Below are 21,610 nucleotides of genomic sequence, written 5' to 3'. Positions count from 1 at the left end.
TCAGGAGTGGTGGATTTTTCTACTTGATTTTTATGAAAATTGAATGACCCCAAACATTTTTTCCGAGTTTTCAATAATTTTTTTTTATTATTTGGGAACAATCTAACACAGGTGTGTGATGCATTGATCAGGTTATTAAAATGTTACAATCAATCTGAAATAAAATGATCACCCAAGCAGCTCAGGGTGACCCAGAACCACTTGGAAAGGATAGGAGACTAAATGAGACCGAAAAGCCCTCCTACTCCTTCTTTTTCCTCTCATTTTTAAACTTTTTCAAATTAAAATCAAAAGCAAATAGGTGAATGGAAGGCCTACAGAGGAGTTGCCACTTCTTAAAGAGAATCTGTACTCTAAAATTCTTACAATAAAAAGCATACCATTCTATTCATTATGTTCTCCTGGGCCCCTCTGTGCTGTTTCTGCCACTCCCTGCTGCAATCCTGGCTTGTAATTGCCAGTTTTAGGCAGTGTTTACAAACAAAAAACATGGCTGCTAACTAGCATGTGATAGGCTGAGAGGAGCTCAGTCTGTGACTCATACAGAGCCTGGAGGGGGCTTGGAGAGGGTGTATATAACTTCTGTCCTATCACAAGCAGAGCAGCACATTCCTGCCTGAGTGCCTGAGCCCGACAAAGCCGTCAAAGGAAAGAAGATTAGATTATATAGCAGAGATAATACAGCCACTGTGCAACTAGGAAAGGCTGCAGAAAGACAGACCACATTAGAACAGGTATAGGAACTTATAGGATAGAAGAAATAAGGCTGAACATTTTGTTACAGGGTCTCTTTAATTCTGGTCTGCATTGTAAATGACAGGCCTATTCAGCTTCAGCGAGGGCGACACCTAACGTCACACCTTCTTAGTATACAGCAGCAAGCAGCCCCATTCACAGCACTTGCTATTACGTCTTTTAGCTGGGATGCTTCAGGTCAAATGACCATAGTTTGATCATACACATTGTGAAGAAGATTGGCCTTACCTGTTACATCTGGCCCTCAGCTCACAGGAGATGGTGTATTTAGAACTACACCTGGCTCTAGGCTTTAAAGTGTACGTATAGTTGTCCTTCTAGTTGCCACATTAGTTGCCACATTTAAGTCCAGCCCACTTTCCCCATGTGACCAGCCTACCTCCTGATGCCACGCCCATTGTGGATTAGTGCCATGGGGCAATGACCTTATATAAAGAGAGCACATCATGCGCTCATCATTGGCCTGCAGTCATGCACACTAACATCTCATCTGGGACAGGAGGGGGGCGTGAAGTGGTCCTGAAGAGGAGAGCGCAGCTGGAATGATGTGGGGAAGGGCAGAAAGGCCTTTCAGAGGCTGCTCTACCTTCCTATGGGAGTACAGGTCCACTTTAAAGATTTATTATGTCTTCTGGTAATCTATCAGAAGCCAGATTGGTAGCCTGAGCTATAGGAAAGTGTGCATTTGCATTTTGTCTTATATGATAAATCGTGCCCCTTTAAGCAGAATGTGTAGTAGGAGCCAAGTGCTTCATTCTCTTAATATTGTAGCATCCATTATTAATGTCAGTTGGGTTTGCATGGAGAGTAAGCGCTGATGTTGTTGGGAAGGAAATCTTCCGTCACTGCCTCTCCACACGCACCTTATCCTCCTTCATCTCCTGTTTATTTCATTATCAGAACAATAACATTGCCTTTTAAGATGGGGTTTTAATTAGTTGCCTCGGTGGCTTCCTCCCCGGAGCTTGCCGAGTGCAAATTTCTAAAGTACCATGAAGTGCTATCCAGCCAAATTAATCTTTGTGATTAATATCACTTACCTTTGTGATGCAGAGTAGCAGCAATGGAGATAATGAGCAAGGGGAAGACAAGATGATGCTTAGTGGGGGATCTGCTCCATGCAAAGGGAAAGGAATGATGGGTAACCTGCTGAACAGACAGCTCACACTGGCACAGAGCAGAATGCTAAGCAAGGACAACTAGAGGTATTCAAATAGGAAAAAATAACCAAAAGGCTTTAAATGTGTTTTGGGGGTACAGATAGGAGCCTGCAGGGAAGAGAAACGCGCATACTTACCTCTCCTGTAGCATCTTCCAGGCAGGCATACAGACATAGCTCCCAACTGTCCCTCCTCTCCTGCAGCATCTCCCAGGCAGGCATACAGACATAGCTCCCAACTGTCCCTCCTCTCCTGCAGCATCTTCCAGGCAGGCATACAGACATAGCTCCCAACTGTCCCTCCTCTCCTGCAGCATCTTCCAGGCAGGCATACAGACATAGCTCCCAACTGTCCCTCCTCTCCTGCAGCATCTTCCAGGCAGGCATACAGACATAGCTCCCAACTGTCCCTCCTCTCCTGCAGCATCTTCCAGGCAGGCATACAGACATAGCTCCCAACTGTCCCTCCTCTCCTGCAGCATCTTCCAGGCAGGCATACAGACATAGCTCCCAACTGTCCCTCCTCTCCTGCAGCATCTTCCAGGCAGGCATACAGACATAGCTCCCAACTGTCCCCCCTCTCCTGCAGCATCTTCCAGGCAGGCATACAGACATAGCTCCCAACTGTCCCTCCTCTCCTGCAGCATCTTCCAGGCAGGCATACAGACATAGCTCCCAACTGTCCCCCCTCTCCTGCAGCATCTTCCAGGCAGGCATACAGACATAGCTCCCAACTGTCCCTCCTCTCCTGCAGCATCTTCCAGGCAGGCATACAGACATAGCTCCCAACTGTCCCTCCTCTCCTGCAGCATCTTCCATACAGACACAGCTCCCTCTTTTGGAGAGACAGTTCCTCTTTCGGAACCCTGGCTCTCTGTCCCTTTTTCTTCCTCATTTGTCCCTCTTTCAAGACTGATATACAGAATTGTCTAAATATATGTATTTTTCTACTGTAAAATGAGTTTATTTGACTCTAAACTTTATTACCATATATTTCTCATTTTAAAATGTTAATATGATGGAAAATGAGCTAGGGTAGAAAGAACCAGTCTGGTTTGAATGATAAAACATCAATTTTTTCTTATGAAATCTTTATGGTGTGTGCAACTAGGAGTGTGTCATTAGCGTGATTAGGGGTGTGGCAGGGGTGTGGCAGGGGTGTGACTTTACTGTCCCTCTTTCTTAGCTCAAAAAGGTGGGAGGTATGATACAGATCACCCCACTGTGTATTACTGCTAATATACAGCCCGAACGTATTGTTACAATAAGCCTGATTTACTCTCTTGAACAGTGGCCTTGTTCCAGCCTGATCTTCTAATCGTGCGAGTTTTGCTGATCGAAAGGGAGCTGTGATTATCATTGTAATTGTTGTGCCCTGTTTCCACTGATACAATTAGATTTTCCTCCAAACTCTTCAACGCCACAGCTCGTTGCGAGGGCAATGTAAGTCTATGGGGACACGACAGAAGGAGCAAAATCTCTGAGAGGCCGCTGCAAACTCTGCAGTGCATTGCCGCATGATCCGTGCCTACTGCACTAATTATGCAGCAATGCAAGTCCATGATGGCACAGTAAGTGTAAGTGCCCGGTTGCGGCAGGCAGGCGCAGAGCGATGCAACATCAGTGATGTACAGTACTTCCTGTCCAGCAGGGAGCATGTCACTGAGCAGGGGTGGGGCTACGCATATTACCCTGTCAGCGCACTCTGCATGGGGCAATGGTGCAGTGCGATGGTCCTGGTGGGTGTGTGGGTGTGCGCGCGCGAACGGTATTATTTTTTTACAGTGGATTTGGAACTGAGGTTTATATTACAGTATTAGATTATTGCTGGTTATGTCTGATTACGCCTTTCTGACTGATCCTTGTGGTTTTCCAGCCTGTGAGTTGCTGTCAGCATTGCCTCCTTGTATGTATGGCATGTCTAGCAGAAGCATATGTCTTCCTGCAGCCTCCCTGTATGATTCTGCCGCCAGTGCTTCTGTTTCCCTTCCTCCTAACCCACATCCCCTGCCATAAATCACACCTTCCTCTCCTTCCCTGAACCGCCAGCCTCTGTCTACAGGATGCAAAACACTTTCCACATCTCCCTCTCAGACTGGCAGCTATATCAGTGGCGTTATGCAAGAACACGATCGTGCGCATCTTGCCAAGTCTGGTCATAAAACGGAGAACCTGTCATTTTGTGTGCCTATTAGGTATGGCTGAAAGGATCATTGAATTCTTGCAGTGCTGGGTCCCATGTTCATATCCAAGCTAGGACACTATCTGCAAGGAGTTTATACAGTATGTCCTCCCCATGGCTGTGTGGGTTTCCTCCATGCTCTCCAGTTTCCTCCATTCTGAAAACATTCAGATAAATTAATTGGCTTTCCCCTAAATTGGCCCTAGCCTACGATACATACACTACACGATACATACGTAGAAATAGGACTATGGCAGGTATTAGATTCTGAGCCCCTCTGAGGGACAGTTAAGTGGGAAGACAATATACTCTGTACAGTGCTGCTGAAGATATCTGCACTATATAAATACTAAATAATAACAATAATAATAATTTAAAATACAAATGACTTTGGTTGGGAAAAAAAGTTGAGAGATGAGAGAAACATGTTTCCTAATGCTAAAATAGAGTCCTCAATGTTCTTATTCAAAATGAGTGATAGGATTCCTGCAATTCCTGATTCATTATCTGGGGACAGTGACGGACAGGGAGGGAATGGGGAAGCATGACCTTACAGAGAATATAGGACCTCGTTGCTGACAAGCGACAGTAACCACCCCAGTGATAAATGTCTGTGGATCAGTGATGAGCCAGTGCTGAGTTCCAGGATCTCGTGTTTGACCTGGCCTGATCATTAAGTCTGCTATATGAAGTGCTGGGGTAGTCTGTTTGCTTCACTTATACATTAAACTTAATGGTGTGTATTGGACAAACTGCTAATGCTGCTGTGTCATCTGTAATAGTAGGTGCTAAAGTCACTCAATAGCATTGTGAATTATATACAGTCACGCATAATGTACTGGCTACATGAAAAAAATTGTAAGATGGTATCAGATCGAGGGGATAGAGATGTATCTCTGTTACTGAACAACTCTGACCTTATACTACAGTAAGTATAGTAACAATATAACAGTTTTACCACACAATAATGTTGCCAATAAGGTTTCCTCACAAAAGGATCATTACTTCCTGTCCTGCTGGCTGGCTGATGCAGCAGTATGAGATATCACTTGCATCCTGTTCTTCTGCTTTGGACATCTTGGACAGATTATGGGTGGAGAAGCCTCACCCCAGCCCAGCCTACTTAAAGTGTACCAGAGATAAAAAATAATAAAAGATGTATACATACCTGGGGCTTCCTCCAGCCCCATGCACACGGATCGCTCCCACGCCGCTGTCCTCCACTGCCTGCAGCTCCGGTACCGGGTTCCGTTATTTCAGCCAGTCGCGGCTAGTCTGCGCAAGAGGAAGTACGCCCTCTACGTAGCCCTTCAGCGAGTTACGTAGAGATCACTCTTCCTCTTGCGTAGACTGGCGGTGACTGGCCGAAGTAACGAAACCTGATACCAGAGACATTGGCACACTGGCAGGGGACATTGGCAGATCTGATACTTCAGATTTAGTTACTCCACTAGCACGTTACTGTACATGACAGTCCAGCAATGTGCGACAGACATTATGACAAGGTCTCATTTGTGAATTGTAGAATTCAGTAGCAGAAATAAGTGGAATATATGCATGCTAATATTTAAAAATACAAGAATACAATATACAATAATACAAGAAATCTTAAAGTGGACCTGAACTCTTGCACAGGACAGAAGGAAAACAAAGAGAACGCACCCTATATGTATTTAGAGAGTTTAGCCTGTCTAATACCCCCTCTTCTGCGACTAATCACCGCTGTAATTTGATCTCTCAGCTGTGTCAGCTCAGGAATCTCTTTTGTCACAGCAGAGCAGCTAGTTTGTAAACACAGGATGTTAACAATATGTCTTTTTCCATGAAAACAGGAAGTAGACACACTGTAGATTTATTGCAAGATTTGCATCAGTTGTAACAAAGAAATGTTTTTCTTTAAAGGTTATTATGCTGTTGCTTATCTTTTAGAGCAGAGAGGAAGTTCTGAGTGTAGGTCCACTTTAAAAAAAAAAAAAAAAAACATTGGAAGGTCCAACTCCTCTGAAATATTGATGCACTTTTCGGCCTCTTGCACACTGCAAGCGGTTCAGATTCAGATTCCGCTTTTTAATCTGTTTTTACTTCCGATTCCGATTCAGATTTGCAGTTTGCTCCTTGCACACTGCAAATCGGAATCTGAATCGGAGGTAAAAACTGATTAAAAAGCGGAATCTGAATTGGAATCGCGTGCAGTGTGCAAGAGGCCTTCTTCTCTCATTGACTGTTATTATTTAGCCATTTACTGTGTTAATTGGACTGTTCTTATCCACAGTGGGAAGAAGTGAGTGGCTACGATGAAAACCTCAACACGATTCGCACCTACCAAGTGTGCAACGTCTTTGGGCCCAACCAGAACAACTGGCTGCGCACCACCTTCATCCCTCGGAGGAACGCCCAGCGGGTCTACGTGGAGATGCGTTTCACCGTCCGGGACTGTAGTAGCCTTCCTAACGTGCCAGGATCTTGCAAGGAAACCTTTAACTTATATTACTACGAGTCAGACTCTCATGTTCCGAATAAAGACTCGGCATTTTGGAACGACGCTCCTTATCTTAAGGTAGACACCATAGCTGCTGATGAGAGCTTCTCCCAGGTGGACTTTGGTGGGAGACTGATGAAAGTGAACACTGAGGTGCGTAGTTTTGGCCCGCTAACTCGCAGTGGCTTTTATTTAGCCTTCCAGGATTATGGAGCATGTATGTCTCTCCTGTCTGTCCGTGTCTTCTTCAAAAAGTGCCCCACTGTGGTTCAGAATTTTGCAGTCTTCCCAGAAACCATGACTGGGGCAGAGAGTACGTCACTGGTGATAGCGAGAGGAACCTGCATCCCTAATGCCGAGGAGGTAGATGTACACATCAAACTGTACTGCAATGGCGATGGAGAATGGATGGTTCCTATTGGTAGATGCACCTGCAAAGCTGGCTATGAACCTGAAAATCATACTGTCTGCAAAGGTAAGACCTCACGTCTCTCTGTTGTTACGAAGTTCTACAGATATGAATATTAATGGAAACTATGGGCTTGATTCACAAAGCGGTGCTAACAGTTAGCACGCTGGTGAAAAGCCCTTTATCACGCCTAAACTCAGTTTAGGCGTGATAAGTTTAGGTGTGATAAGTTTAGGCATGATAAGTTTAGGCATGATAAGTTTAGGTGTGATAAGTTTAGGCGTGATAAGTTTAGGCGTGATAACTATAGCACCAACTGGGTTAGCACCGCAGTGCACAGCTGATCAAAAGTTTTGCGCTAGCAAAGTCTGGTGTACTTCGCATAGAGTTTAATGGCGCTGCTTTGCGTGTGGGACTTGCGGACGATCTAAACTTATCTAAACTTATCACGCCTAAACTTATCACACCTAAACTTATCACGCCTAAACTTATCACGCCTAAACTGGCTTTTCACCAGCGTGGTGCAATGGTTATCACGCCTAAAGTCTCTAACTGGGTTAGCACCGCTTTGTGAATCGAGCCCTTAAAGTGGGATAAATCTCTGATATAACATTGAATACAAATGTGTTTTCCTACTTCTTATTACCCAGACAGTTATCACATTTGCTTTTCTGCACAAGTAATATTGCCTGTTTACAAATTACAAGTTCCCAAAGTACAGTTAATTTGCTCTGAAAGCTGCCATTGCATTTTATTGTATGGCTGCTGTATTTTTATATTAATATCTGTTTAGTGATCATTTCTCACCTCTCTCTGCTTCTCAGCTCAGTAGAGGTTAGTTTCAGCAGGCTGCTGGCTGTATATTAATTGTAGCAACCGAGGAATGTAAACAAAACATAATGTTATCACTTCTTTGGATGTGGCCCAAAGCAGCAAGGAGCTTTCCACTGAACAACAAAGTGTTGTGTTCTACTGTTTAAATGCAATTTGTTTTGTAGCAGTGGGCTTTATGCTGTAAATAATCGTTCAGAACAAAGAGGAAATGCTGGGTTTCATTCCACTTTAAGACACAATCACCAGTAATTTCAATGATGTTGTCCACCCAAAATAATTTAGTGTTACATTAAAGAAGGGAATATAAGTAAAGAAACTTGGTAGTGATATGTAGTAGAATGCTGTAAATTATCCAGGATACCCACTTTTATGTTACTTTTACCTGGTTTTAGTATATATCTATATATTGCGGTATATTGGTATGTTCCGGTAATTTCACCCTACCATTGGTGCTCAGCCTAGGCTGTTTAGCTGTGTGGAATTCTCCTCCCATAGCATTCCGGTAACCAGGTTTATTTTGTACTTTCTTCGGAACTCTTAGTAAATGAACATTCCACATTGATGCACCTGACAGGACTAACCTGTGATACGGTTTAGAATGTAAATAGGGTAGATGAAAGATTTTACAATTGGCAAACACTGACTAAACAATTTATAAATGAATATTGTAAAAAAAATAAGCAATTTTTTCATGCTCTGGCAATGTAGACGTTCCCTTGCTGCAGGTGTTCTTGCAGTTAAAGGGTCAGTATGCTGCAGGTGTTGTTGCAATGAAGATGCCCTGCAGCTGCTGCTTTCAGTGGAGAGGTTCCCTTGCTGCTGGTGCCCAGGTGTCAATAACATGATTGCCTTGCTGTGGGTGCTCAGGTAATGGGGGTGATTCCTTGCTGCAGGTCGCTGAGCAAAAATGAGGGAGAAGCAGTTGTAGAAAGGGTATGGAGGGAATGGGGGGGACTAAAATTAAAGGATACCCCAAGTGACATGTGACATGATGAGATAGACATGTGTATGTACAGTGCCTAGCACACAAATAACTATGCTGTTTTCCTTTTTTCCTTTCTCTGTCTGAAAGAGTTATATATCAGGTATGTAAGTGGCTGACTCAGTCCTGGCTCAGACAGGAAGTGACTACAGTGTGACCCTCAGTGATAAGAAATTCAAACTATAAAACACTTTCCTAGCAGAAAATGGCTTCTGAGAGCAAGAAAGAGATAAAAAGGGGAACTTCTTATCAGTGAGGGTCACACTGTAGTCACTTCCTGTCTGAGTCAGGACTGAGTCAGCCACTTACATACCTGATATTTAACTCTTTCAGGCAGAGAAAGAAAAAAAGGAACACAGCATAGTTATTTGTGTGCTAGGCACTGTACATACACGTCTATCTCATCATGTCACATGTCACTTGGGGTATCCTTTAAAGACAGGAGACCACGGGGGGTGAATTCAAAAGAATATAAGTAAAGGTTAAAAAAAGTTAGACCGTAGTACAAGTATGCCCAGTATAGTCTAAGCACATTCTCCACCACAGAGCTGGTCATTGTTCCTGCTCTCTACTATGTCCCTTTCCTCTTCCCATGAGCCCCAGACAGCCTGGAGAAATCCAGCACAGGAACAGCAGGCATGGGATGGCCTTCTGTGGGTAACCTGCAGCCCTGATCTACACGTCACTGCACACAGGTCATCCACTAACTGGGTTATTTATTGTGCAGGAGGCAGTGTTAAGCTTTACACATTTGTTTACTTATTTATAAGGGTTCTGCACTTAGACCTAATCAAGCCAAGGCTTCACCTCGCTGTCAACCTCTTGGGACAGGAGGGAAAAAAAGTGCTTTTCCATCCATAATCCTGTCGGCCGCAGTGTAAATTCAGCATAATGCAAAGTGGTTCTTTATTTTCGTGTTCAATGCACCTTGGCCTTTTGGGAAAAAAACAGCCAATTATTCATTCAGAGGATTAAAGAGTAGCACAAAATGGTGAGAAAGCATTTAGACAAGGTCAATACAACAGCTTCCTAGAGGCTGATAAAAGATGTGGCAGGCCATGTTTACTAAGTAGCGTGCCAGGAAGTCAGTGCCATGGATCAGGTGGCTATTAAAGAGGCACTGCAACGACATATAGTGGAATGTAATACAATATTTAGGATGCTCAATTTTAGGTAAATTATTATTCTGCTTTCAGCCTCAGAAACACTTCCTATGTCTATATATCGCTGTATATTCGTATGTAACTCCGCCCTCACAGTGATGTTTTGCCTTGACTATGATGTCACAAAACTCTCTACTCCCACTTTACTAACCTGGGGCTACTTACCTCTCCCAGCCCCCTGTAGTCTATCAGCTTCTTCTGTGTCTTCCTGGTTCGATCTCTTGTGTTGCTTTAACCCTCATTAAAGTCAATGAAAGGCTGACACGTGAGCTACTGTGCATGCAATGTGACTGCCACGCCTCCATGCATGAGCAGTTTGTACAGACTTATAACTACATCCCCAGAGATACAGGAGCGCTATTGTGGAGGAGCTCAGAACAACGCATACGCCGAAGCTCCTGCATCACAGACTTTAATTTGGCTATAGCAGTACAATGGACAAGACCAGATGGACACCTAGGTAGCTGACAGACTACTAGAGCTGGAAGAAACTTCAGGTAAGTAAAAATTCTCTTGTTCCCCCCCATCTGAAACTTACTTTAACCACTTTACCACTGAGGGGTTTTACCCCCTGACCACCAGAGCAATTTTCACCTTTCAGCGCTCCTTCCATTCATTCGTCTATAACTTTATTATTACTTATCCCAATGAAATGAACTATATCTTGTTTTTTTTGCCACAAATTAGGCTTTCTTTAGGTGGGACATTATGCCAAGAATTATTTTATTCTAAATGTGTTTTAATGGGGAAATAGGAAAAAATGTGGGAAAAAATTATTATTTTTCAGTTTTCGGCCATTATAGTTTTTAAATAAAGCATGCTACTGTAATTAAAACCCATGAAATGTATTAACCCATTTGTCCCGGTTATAAAACCATTTAAATTATGTCCCTATCACAATGTTTGGCGACAATATTTTATTTGGAAATAAAGGTGCATTTTTTTCAGTTTTGCATCCATCCCTAATTACAAGCCCGCAGTTTATAAAGTAACAGTGTTATACCCTCTTGACATAAATATTTAAAAAGTTCAGTCCCTAAGGTAACTATTTATGTTTTTTTTTTTATTGTATTTTTTTTTTTTTTTAATTACAAAAAAAAAATCAAAATTGGGGAGTGTGGGAGGTAATGAGTTAATTTATTTTGTAAATGTAATGTTTGTATATGTAAAGTGTAGTTTACTATTTGGCCACAAGATGGCCACAGAGTGTTTGTTTACATGCGACCTGTAAGCGTCCGGAAGGACGCTTACAGGAAGCAGTAGGAGGCTGGGAGACGCACAATGATCTCCCTGTTTCTGAAAGAAGCAGCAGATCATTGCGGGGGCTAGATCAACAAACGGGAATGGATTTTCCCGTTCATTGATCTCCGGGCGAGCGGGCGGCGGCGTGCACGAGCGGCGGGAGCGCGGACAGCGGCGGTAGCGCGGAAGGTACGGATTTCTCCGTCCCTGGTTTTTTAGGAGGGAAAAAAGGGGCGGAGAAATTCGTACCGCTGGGGGTAAAGTGGTTAAAGGGACACTATAGGGGGTCAGAGGAAAATGAGTTGAAGTTACCGGGGGCTTCTAATGGTCCCCCGCAGACATTCTGTGCCCACGCAACCACTCCCCAATGCTCCGGCCCCGCCTCCCGTTCACTTCTGGAATTTCAGACTTTACCACTGCGCCTGCGTTGCCGTGTCCTCATTCCCGGTGATGTCACCAGGAGCGCACGGCGCAGGCCCAGTATGGTCTGTGTCTGCACAGTACGCTCCTGGTGTCATCAGCGGGAGCGAGGACATGGCAATGCAGGCGAAGTGGTTTTCAGACTTTAAAGTCTGAAATTCCAGAAATGAACCGGAGGCGGGGCCGGAGCATCGGTGAGTGGCTGCGCGGGCACAGGATGTCTGCGGGGGACCGTTAGAAGCCCCGGGTAAGTTCAACTAATTTTCCCCCGACCCCCCTACAGTATTCCTTTAAAGAGGATCTGTAATAAAGAAAACTTACCCCTGGGCGTACTTACCTCGGGAGGGGGAAGCCTCTGGATCCAAATGAAGCTTCCCCCATCCTCTTCATCCTCCGGAATGCCGCACTGTCAGCCCTCAAACAGTGGCGATTTATATACTGTATTTACCTCCCCAGCTCCAGCCCCATCGCAGTAACGGCTTTCCGATGGGCTCAGAGCAGAAATAGCCGAGCCCGATCAGGTCCGCTTTACTGCGCAGGTACGAGTCATCTGCGCCTGCATAGTAGAACAGACCCGATCGGGCTCGGCTATTTCTGCTCTGACCCCATCGGAAAACTGCTACTGCGCCTGCACTGGAGCCGGGAAGGTAAATATTGCAGGCGCTACTGTCGGATTATTTTTCAGGGGTTTCCAGCACTGGACCCAGGAGGCTTGGGAAGATGGGGGAAGCCTCATTATGATCCAGAGGCTTCCCTCTCCCGAGACAAGTACCCCCAGGGGCTGTTTCGTTTGTTTCAGTTCTTCTTTAAAGGGAATATCCTAGCAGGAAAAAAAAATTACATTTACGTACCCGAGGCTTTTACCAGCCCCTTGCAGCCGACATGTCCCTCACAGCAGCTCAGTTCCCAGCCGCCGCCTTGGGGTCAATCACTCACACGTGGTGTGGGTAGTTCTGTGCCTGTGCAGTACACTCCACGCCACATGTGAGTGATTGACTGTGGAGCTCGCACAGGCGCAGTAGAGGACGACCTCACAAGGTCGCAAGGTCGGCCTCTGCACTGGTGAGGACCCCGGGCCGGCGGCTGGGAGCTGAGCTGCTGCGAGGAACATGTCGGCTGCAAGGGGCTGGAGGAAGACCCGGGTAAGTAAATGTCATTTTTTTTCCCCTGCTCGGACATGCCCTTTAATGCGGACCCAAACCAAACATATTTTTTTTAATTCAAAATATTTAGTTGCACCACTCTGACAAATACAAAGATAAATAAACACTCCTTCACGCCTATGAGCATTTCAGTGCATGCTTTTCACCCTTCTCTTTTCATAACTAGGATTATACAGGTGGCAGCCATTAGCAATTTCTCCTTTGCTGCACACCACCTACTCCACCAGTTTGCCAGATTCTGTCCCGGCAATATGAAAGGATGGGAGGGGTTCCTCCAATAAATGTAAAATATTTTATATTTGTCATCATGCAGCTGAAAAAAGGCTGCTATTTATTATTATAATTTAGAAAATAGATTTTATCTGAAATATTGTATTTTTAATTTGGGTCCACTTTAAGTTAAATATGTTAAAGTTCCTTTTCTTTTATGTCACTATTGGCTTTTCACAGCAACAGATCGTTCTTGTTTTCCAGGGACGTATCTCATGCTTATGCGCCCTAAAAATATCCTCAGTTCCAGAGAATAATAATAAAAATGATATTCTTCTAGCGTTTTTCTTCCAGGGGTCTCAAAGTCCTGTGTACAAAAATTCTGCAGAAAAGTAGATGAATTTTTAGACATTTTTATTTTTGAAGATCAGACTCGTTCTGCGTATTACATCCACAAATCAGCGAGGAAAATCCTACATGGGCAATTAACTACCACCCAAGAACAGTGAGGCAGAGATTTTAATCAGTCTCTACAGAGATAAAATCAATGATCTGGCCTAGATTAAGTAGCCATCTTACATCTATGTGTAACCGGGAACAGTAATGAAATTCCGGAACTGTCGTTAATTACGGGTTTTACAAGGTGCTAATCAAGACGAAGATTCAGTAGCTTTACGTTGTCAGAATAACTGTAAGAAAATACAGTATGTGATAATGACATATCTGTAATTATTTTATTATGACCATTATTGCGCTACCATTATCCTTTATGAAGAATTGCAGGGCATGAATAATCAATAATAGGGGCTACAAGTTATAAACATACATAGACGACAGTACAAACTAGGACAGAACAGAAGAGAATCCTGCCCAAAGGAGGCCATAAAATGTAATAGACCTGTGCCGTTTATTAATCGTTGCTTCATCCCGTTTACTTGTGAATAGGTAGAGAAATGTATTGGCTTCCCACCAAGTAATGTCTATTTGTAGATCCATTGTTATGGGTGCTGCTAAGTCTGTAATGGCTGCAGAGACTGATCCTTTATCCTACCAGAAAACATTCCAAAAGACATCTGATATTTCCATAGGTCTCAGACAGTCATTTTGTATTAGCTAAACCTTCAATCATAGTTCATGTAGTTCACATCTATTGCATCAATGGTAAATCATACAAAAAGGAAACCTGTGTATGATGGCCAGAGATGGGAAAGGCAAAATTAGGCCCTGAGCAGACTACCCGTTAGGCTCCTGACTTTTTGGTTTGGCATATGCATATTATTATTATTTATATAGTGCTAAGATCTTCTGCAGCGCTGTACAGAAAGTCTTGTCACTTAAGGTGTATCCTAGGCGATATGTCACATGATGAGATAAACATGTGTATGTACAGTGCAAAACATATTAATAACCAGGCTGTTTTACATGTTTTATTTTGCTGCCTGAGAGAGTTAATTGTTAGACAACTTGGAAGTGACAGCTTCTGTCTTGTTGGTACCTTGTCGGGAACATTGTAAACATCACTGATAAGCAAATTACAGCCATAAAAGTTTTCCTGGCAGAATACAACTTCATGTATTTTCATTTAGGGACACTTAATAGACTTCCACTGAGCAGAGACAACAAAACATTCATTCTACTTTTTAAATATAATAGTCTAGGATCAATTTAGAATGAAGCAAATTAACTTATCTGTATGTCTTTGGGTTGTGGGAGGCAGACAGAGAGCCCGGAGGAATGCGGGGAGAAATACAAACTGTGTCCTGGCAGGGATTTGAACTGGGGACCCAGTGCAGCAAGGTGAAAGTGCTATGCACTATGCCACCGTGCTGCTCCATAAATGCATAGACTTGCTTTATGAATGATCTGGCTCTGCTGGTAGCATATCAGACATGGGATAACACTTAAACTCAGTCTCATTATCTAGCCAAGGCCACTGGAAATGCACAAACTAGAAAACCTGTTTCCTGATGATGAGTGCTGCTCAGATACCCCCAATCACAAATTCGAGTGATCACGATTTTGACTCCGCCCACTTACGAATTGACTCATGATCAACAGAGGGAAAACATTGGGAAAAAAACACATTGTTTCTCAGTTTTACCAATTCCAGTTTAAAAATAAAAAGTGCTACTGTAAATAAAAAACACTAATTTTGTTTGGCTATTTCTAATGTTTATCACAAAACTTAAATTATGTTCCTGTCACAATTTATGGTGAGGAAATTTGATTCTGAAATAATGCTATAGTGTGTATTTTTCACTACGAACTGAGAAAATAAAAGTATTTTAAATGGTAAAAATCGAACTAATTGGCTCAGGAAACATATTTATTTATTGTACTTTAAAGCGCCAACATATTACGTAGCGCTTCCTTTCACCAATTAGTGCTGCAGAAGGTAGTGCCAGAGGTTTTACACAGGAGCCAGCCCAATCAAGTACAGCACGGCTTCAGCTACAAGACATATATCTACATCCTCGTGGCTTAGATGAAGTCACAGAGGACATAGATATACTGTAGTGGTGGAAAAAGTGGTTAACAGTGAGGTTCAACTTTCTGATCGTACCACTTCTATTTTTTTTTTTTTGTATCTTCACATATCCCTTGTATTGAGTAATGGATTGTCTAAATCATGTTTTCTACGGTTGTAGGGCCATAGCAGTCAGAAAGAAACACATAGACATACTACCTTTTAGGCCAACAGCATGTGTTCAAGTTTCCGTATAAATAGTTCTGAGCAAAAAGGCTAAGTGCTATTAATTACATGCTGGAAACTGGCAGTGGGGAAATATGTTAAGTAGTGAATATATTTGGCTAAATCCATCTGGAGGATTATCGCTTTTTTATAGTAAGCATTGAAGGGATAAAGAGCTCTATTTCTGAATTCCGCCGAGCCAAAACCAGCCTGACCAAAGGCAGTCGCTGGACAGGAACCAAGCATGGGAAGTGGATGTGTGGGCAGCGGCCTTTCAGAGCGGATCATTTCCATGCCGCGATTGCCACACTTGGAAAATCTGCACGCTGATAAAGCTTGCCAGTCAGAAGAGGCTCCACACAGCCTTCCCTTCCACTACAAATAAGATGAATTTCAGACACTGGCAGGAAGGAGCCATCTCAGCAGGTCTGCAGGTACTTAATGCTGAAAACAACACGACACGATCAATTTAATAAGGATAAACATTGCGCAAGGTTCTGCCACACTGCCTCGGTGATGTCCGATGCGGGGCCCAATGGAGTGTGCGGCATACTGAGCTCTCATAACCGTGGTGTCAGGAGGGAGGTTATTAAAAATTGATTCATTCTTCGGCGGTGAAGCTATGAGAGTGATGGATCTGGGATTTTAGAATACATTTGGTTATATTGTGCATAGCTGCTGTTATTTCCTATCAATTGAGGAGCAGCGGTAGGGGCATTAGCAAGGCTGCCATCTTTCTTTCATTGCTGACTGTTTTCTGAAATGTGCTAGTTTTATTTCACACAAAGTCACACTCTTTGATAAAACCTTATCCTGAGGCCTTGTCCAGCTGCACTTTTTATTAAACTGACCCCTCCTTACAACTCACTGTAGACTAGAGACCTCGTGAGTTCCTGGAAGTGCAGGTCGAGTTTGGATCCCCGACTTCATTTTGGGTCATGTGTGGGTCGGGTTGTATGTACAGTGGGCAGCTTTATAATTACCTGTGCAGATGGCTGGATCGGCTTCTCTTCTTCCTTCATCTTTCTCCTCTTCCTCCATCCGCCAGACATCCTCTTCTGGCTTCCGATCACATCATATGACGTGATCGTAACACAGAGGATGGTGCTGCAGCACTGACCAGTGGTTCTTAGAGGGGTGATGGAAGAGACAGCCGAAAAGAGGATCGTGGGTCAGATTTCTGTTCCAGAGGCTCACAGGTCGAGTCGGGTGCAGATAGCGGTTTTCTCAAAATCTGGTGCAGGTCTAAAAAAGTAGACCCGCACAGGCTTCTACTGTAGACCCATTTGTTATGTTTGCATGTTATTGTTGTTGAACAGGTGCAATTCATTTGTGCCCAACTCTTGGACCACAGCAAGACAGGTCCCTCTATGTTCTGCTGACTCTCAAAGCTTCTCCAAAATCATGTTTGTTGATTCCATAATACTATTTAGCCACCTTATTCTCTGACATCCCCTACTCCTTTTTCCCTCGGCCTTTCACAGCATCAGGGTCTTCTCCAATAAATCCTGCCTTCTCATTAAATGTCTAACGTATTTCAGCTTCATCTTCAGCATTCCTCCTTCTAATGAGGTCAGGGTAAATTTCTTTAAGAATTGACTGATTGGATCAATAGTCTGCTCCAGCACCACAATTGGAAGGTGTTGATTTTTCGGCACTCCGTCTTCCTTACGGTCCAACTTTCACAACCACTACTAGTGGTACTACTAGTGGTAAAACCTAATGCAGCTTAATACTGTTATTTTGAAGGTACAGCTCAACCCTAGCAGGCACACTCTCATTTGCAGGCTGAGAAAGCCTGCCATCCAGGCTCCTCACCCCCACTGGTTGTACCGCAATTCTTCATAAAGCCATACGAGAGATTGGTTAAAAAGCATGTGAACCACACCCTCTCGCACATCCTGATTGGGAGTGGGCATGAGGAGCTTCTTGGCCACATTTTAGCTCCCAGGAGACAATGTAGTTTGGCTCCACTTGTAAGGAAGGAACCCACGTGGTGGTCACATGACTGCTGTTTCCTTGAAAATAATGGTTTTAATAATCATTTTACTTATTTATCACAGACATGGGATATTTTGGGTGCTGAATGATGTCAGTATATTGAATATTTGTATCTTGTTCTTACCAGTAATCTACTTTTGCCTTTGTGCTTGTTAGTCCCCATCTGTTCCCCATTGATTGGATATCCCTAAATGATGTCCTTGTAATGCCTAGCCCTAACCTCCCACCAATGTAAGCCCTTTCCTTTATATATTAATTTTTTCCTAATGCCTAGCCCCCTACCCTGCATGAACACCTGTTTAAACCCTGTACCCTAACCAAATCCATCCCCCCATTCCCTAACACTAACCCTGCTAAAACAATGTCTGACCCTATTTTTTTTTTTTTGGGGGGGGGGGGGGGGGGTAATTTTGGTCAGTGTGTAAAGAGCATAACTGCTTAGGTTTTACTGTTGTCTGTGTCACTGTTGGAAAGGTTTTCCCACACTTCCATAATATGTGAACTTGTGGAAATCAACAAAAATTTCTCCTGGTGGCTTTACCAGTTCCCTAAGCAAGAAAAAAAATGGAATGTACATTGCTCTTGAGATTTTCCTGCTTCCTGACAGGAATTCTCCCTCAAATGGTCAGACAGCAATAAATACTCAAAAACGTGCCCTAACCCCATTTTTGCAGTAACACACATCCGAGGCTGCCTTTTTATCTAAAACTAAAATTATTTAAAAAAAAGAAAAATTTAAAAAAATGCGCTTCAAAAATATGCACATTCCATTTAACCACTTCACCACTGAGGGATTTTACCCCTTGAGCACCAGAGCAATTTTCACCTTTCAGCGCTCCTTCCATTCATTCGTCAATAACTTTATTATTACTTATTGCAATGAAATGAACTATATCTTGTTTTTTTTGCCACCAATTACGCTTTCTTTAGGTGGGACATTATGCCAGGAATTATTTTATTCTAAATGCGTTTTAATGGGAAAATAGGAAAAATGTGGGAAAAAAATCATTATTTATCAGTTTTCGGCCATTATAGTTTTAAATAATGCATGCTACTGTAATTAAAATCTATGAAATGTATTTGCCCATTTGTCCCGGTTATTACTCCGTTTAAATGTTGTCCCTATCACAATGTTTGACGCCAATATTTTATTTGGAAATAAAGGTGCATTTTTTTCAGTTCCATCCCTAATTACAAGCCCATAGTTTATAAAGTAACAGTGTTATACCCTCTTGACATAAATATTTAAAGAGTTCAGTCCCTAAGGTAACTATTTATGTTTTGTTTTTGTATTGTAATTTTTTTCTTCTTTTTATTACAAAAAAATAAATAAATTGGGAAGTGTGGGAGGTAATGAGCTAATTTATAGTTTAAAATAGGGCTGCACGATTTTAGGGAAAAGTCGAAATTTGCTATTTTTCTCTCAGAAATTGCAATTTCGATTTTTTTCCCCCGATTTTTTTCAAATTCTGGGGGGGGGGGGGGGGGGGTCTGCACTGCCCGGTCCGCTGTCTGTAATACTTTGCTTCTGGCCCCGCTGTATGCTCTGTACAGCTCCGCCTACCACTGCCGTCATTCCATCGCTAGCCAGTGATTGGTAATGCTGCTGTATGTGCCCGGCCGCTCGCTCGAGTGGACCCGCCCCCCGCTCATTAACACTCATACATATTCACTGCTTCTGGCCAATCCGCGCACAGCTGGGCCAGAAGCAAAGTGTTACAGACAACGAACTGGGCAGTGCAGACCGGATTGGCCAGAAGCAGTGAATATGTATGAGTGTTAATGAGCGGGGGCGGATCCACTCGAGCGAGCGGCCGGGCACATACAGCAGTATTACCAATCACTGGCTAGCGATGGAATGACGGCAGTGGTAGGCAGAGCTGTACAAAGCATACAGCTCCGCCTACCGCTGCCGTCATTCCATCGCTAGCCAGTGATTGGTAATGCTGTATGTGCCTGGCCGCTCGCTGGAGTGGATCCGCCCCCCGTATTTGTATGTGAAAAATGTTTTGGGTGTAGTTTTACTATTTGGCCACAGTAATTTTTTGTGCATGCGACCTGTAAGCGTCAGAAGTACGCTAACAGGACGTTCAATGAGGCTGGGAAACTTTTTTTTTTTCACAATGATCGTGGTGCTTCTCATAGAAGCAGCCGATCATTGCTGGGGGGCTGAGATCAATGAAAGGGAACGTTTTTTCCCATTCATTGATCTCCAGGCGAGCGGCCAGCGGCGTGCACGAGCGCGGGAGCACGCACACAAGCGAGCAGGAGCGCAGACATAGGCGGGGGGTGCGAATATCTACGCTCCTGGTGGGCAAAGGGTGTAAAAAGGAGCGTAGATTTATGCACCGCTGGTGGTAAAGTGGTTAAAGGACCACCATTACGAAAAACTGTAAAATTTTAAATACATACATATAAAATGTACATTTCTCCAGGAGTAAAATGCACAATAAATAACTTTTTTCCTTTGCTGCTGTCACAGTAGGTAGTAAAAAGCTGACAGATCACACAGATTCTGGACTAGTCCATTTCCTCATGGGAGATTCTCAGTATTTCCTTTAATCTTTACAAAAGCAGTCCCTGGAAATGATGTATACAAAGATTCCAGCCAGCTTCCCTTGGAGTTGCTGTGCGGATCTTTGTCTCATGTGCCCTGAATATTCTCAGCTCAAGCTGGGAAGCCATCTTGGCAATTCAATCTCCATTCCCGCTCTCTTTCCACTTCACAGTAAACATTTCGCTCTTGCAGCGTTTCACCTGCTTTATATGCATTTATTAGTTGCTCCACATTCCAAATGAGGCATGCTTGCCTTTAATCTGTTCTATTTAAATGCCTCCTGACAGCTTTCACCCCATCCAGCACTTATTACGGCATTAAACTTTCCATGTGTTATGGTAGCTCAGGAAATAGAATCATAGGAACGTGGAGAAAGTGCTGTGCATTGAAAACACAGTATCAATCACTGCAGCGCTAATCAGAGCTCCCTTTACACCGGCCAATTAAACTGAAACATGAAAGACTTGTAGAATCCTTTTGAAGTGAGGCGATTCGCTCCTCTCCTGATGCAGCAGATGCTGCCAGGCAGACGGATGCTCTACTTGATTTTTCTGTATGCTGTATATATATGTTTTTTTTATACTGAGAGTTTGAGGAGCAAGTTAAAAAGATCTCTAACTAAAAGTTTTCTTGTTAAAGCGTCTAGTGACTGAGCCAGATCATTGATTTACAATTTGTCTAATTTTAGTAAAAGGGCTTTTTTGGTCCCTTTTAGCCCCTTACACACTCCTCGGAGTTCTGATTTACCCTGAGCTTGCTGGGTAATCTGTAACTTATTTTCTGACAAAAGCATAATTGTGGTGAGTGTTATCTTTCTCAATACCTAATACTAATCTTTTTCGCTAACCATAATCCCCTTGCCTAACCCTAACCTTCCACTGCCAATTTAAACCCCTCCCTGATGCCTAACCTTAAAGAGGAACTCCAGTCTAAACCAACATACTGTCATTAAGTTACATTAGTTATGTTCATTTTTTCTTTGATGGGTGGAGCTTAGTTAAAAATGCAGCTAAAAATGATGCTTTGGTAAGAAAAACAAAGTTCTGATGCTTTGAAACTGTTAAAGAAACACCAAGCCTTTTCAGTTCTGCTGAGTAGATTTTTAGTCAACAGGTTCACTTTAAACTCCTTCAACATTAATACCCTTGTTAATGGCCAAACCTAAACTCCCCCCAACTATAATTCCCTTAATGATCCCTTACCCTTAACTTCCCCGGTTTGAACTCCTCCCTGATGCCTAACCATTAAAATCAATAGGCTGCTTCCCTATTAACATGCTGGAAAACAGACAGGAATCATACAGATGGAATCTCCTTATTGATGCCTACCACTAAACGTCGCTAAACAATGATCTCCTTAGC

At 43.2% G+C, this 21,610-nt stretch overlaps 1 protein-coding gene across 6 annotated transcripts in view; it reads left to right on the top strand.

The window, feature by feature from the left end:
* Positions 1–21,610, top strand: part of EPHB1 (EPH receptor B1) — a 436,698-nt gene that overhangs the window by 167,531 nt on the left and 247,557 nt on the right. For all 6 annotated transcript variants that reach the window (XR_011031350.1, XM_068280414.1, XM_068280411.1 and 3 more), the window contains one exon: positions 6,370–7,051. Coding sequence is in view for 5 of the 6 variants with exons in the window: in XM_068280414.1 (XP_068136515.1) it covers positions 6,370–7,051 (682 nt within the window). In the remaining variant the exon portion in view is untranslated. The remainder of the gene's footprint in view (positions 1–6,369; positions 7,052–21,610) is intronic.

This window comes from Hyperolius riggenbachi, chromosome 4, assembly GCF_040937935.1.
Source record: "Hyperolius riggenbachi isolate aHypRig1 chromosome 4, aHypRig1.pri, whole genome shotgun sequence".
Lineage (NCBI taxonomy): Eukaryota > Metazoa > Chordata > Amphibia > Anura > Hyperoliidae > Hyperolius > Hyperolius riggenbachi.
Note: the sequence above shows the minus strand (reverse complement) of the source record. Positions and strands in the feature narration are given on the sequence as shown.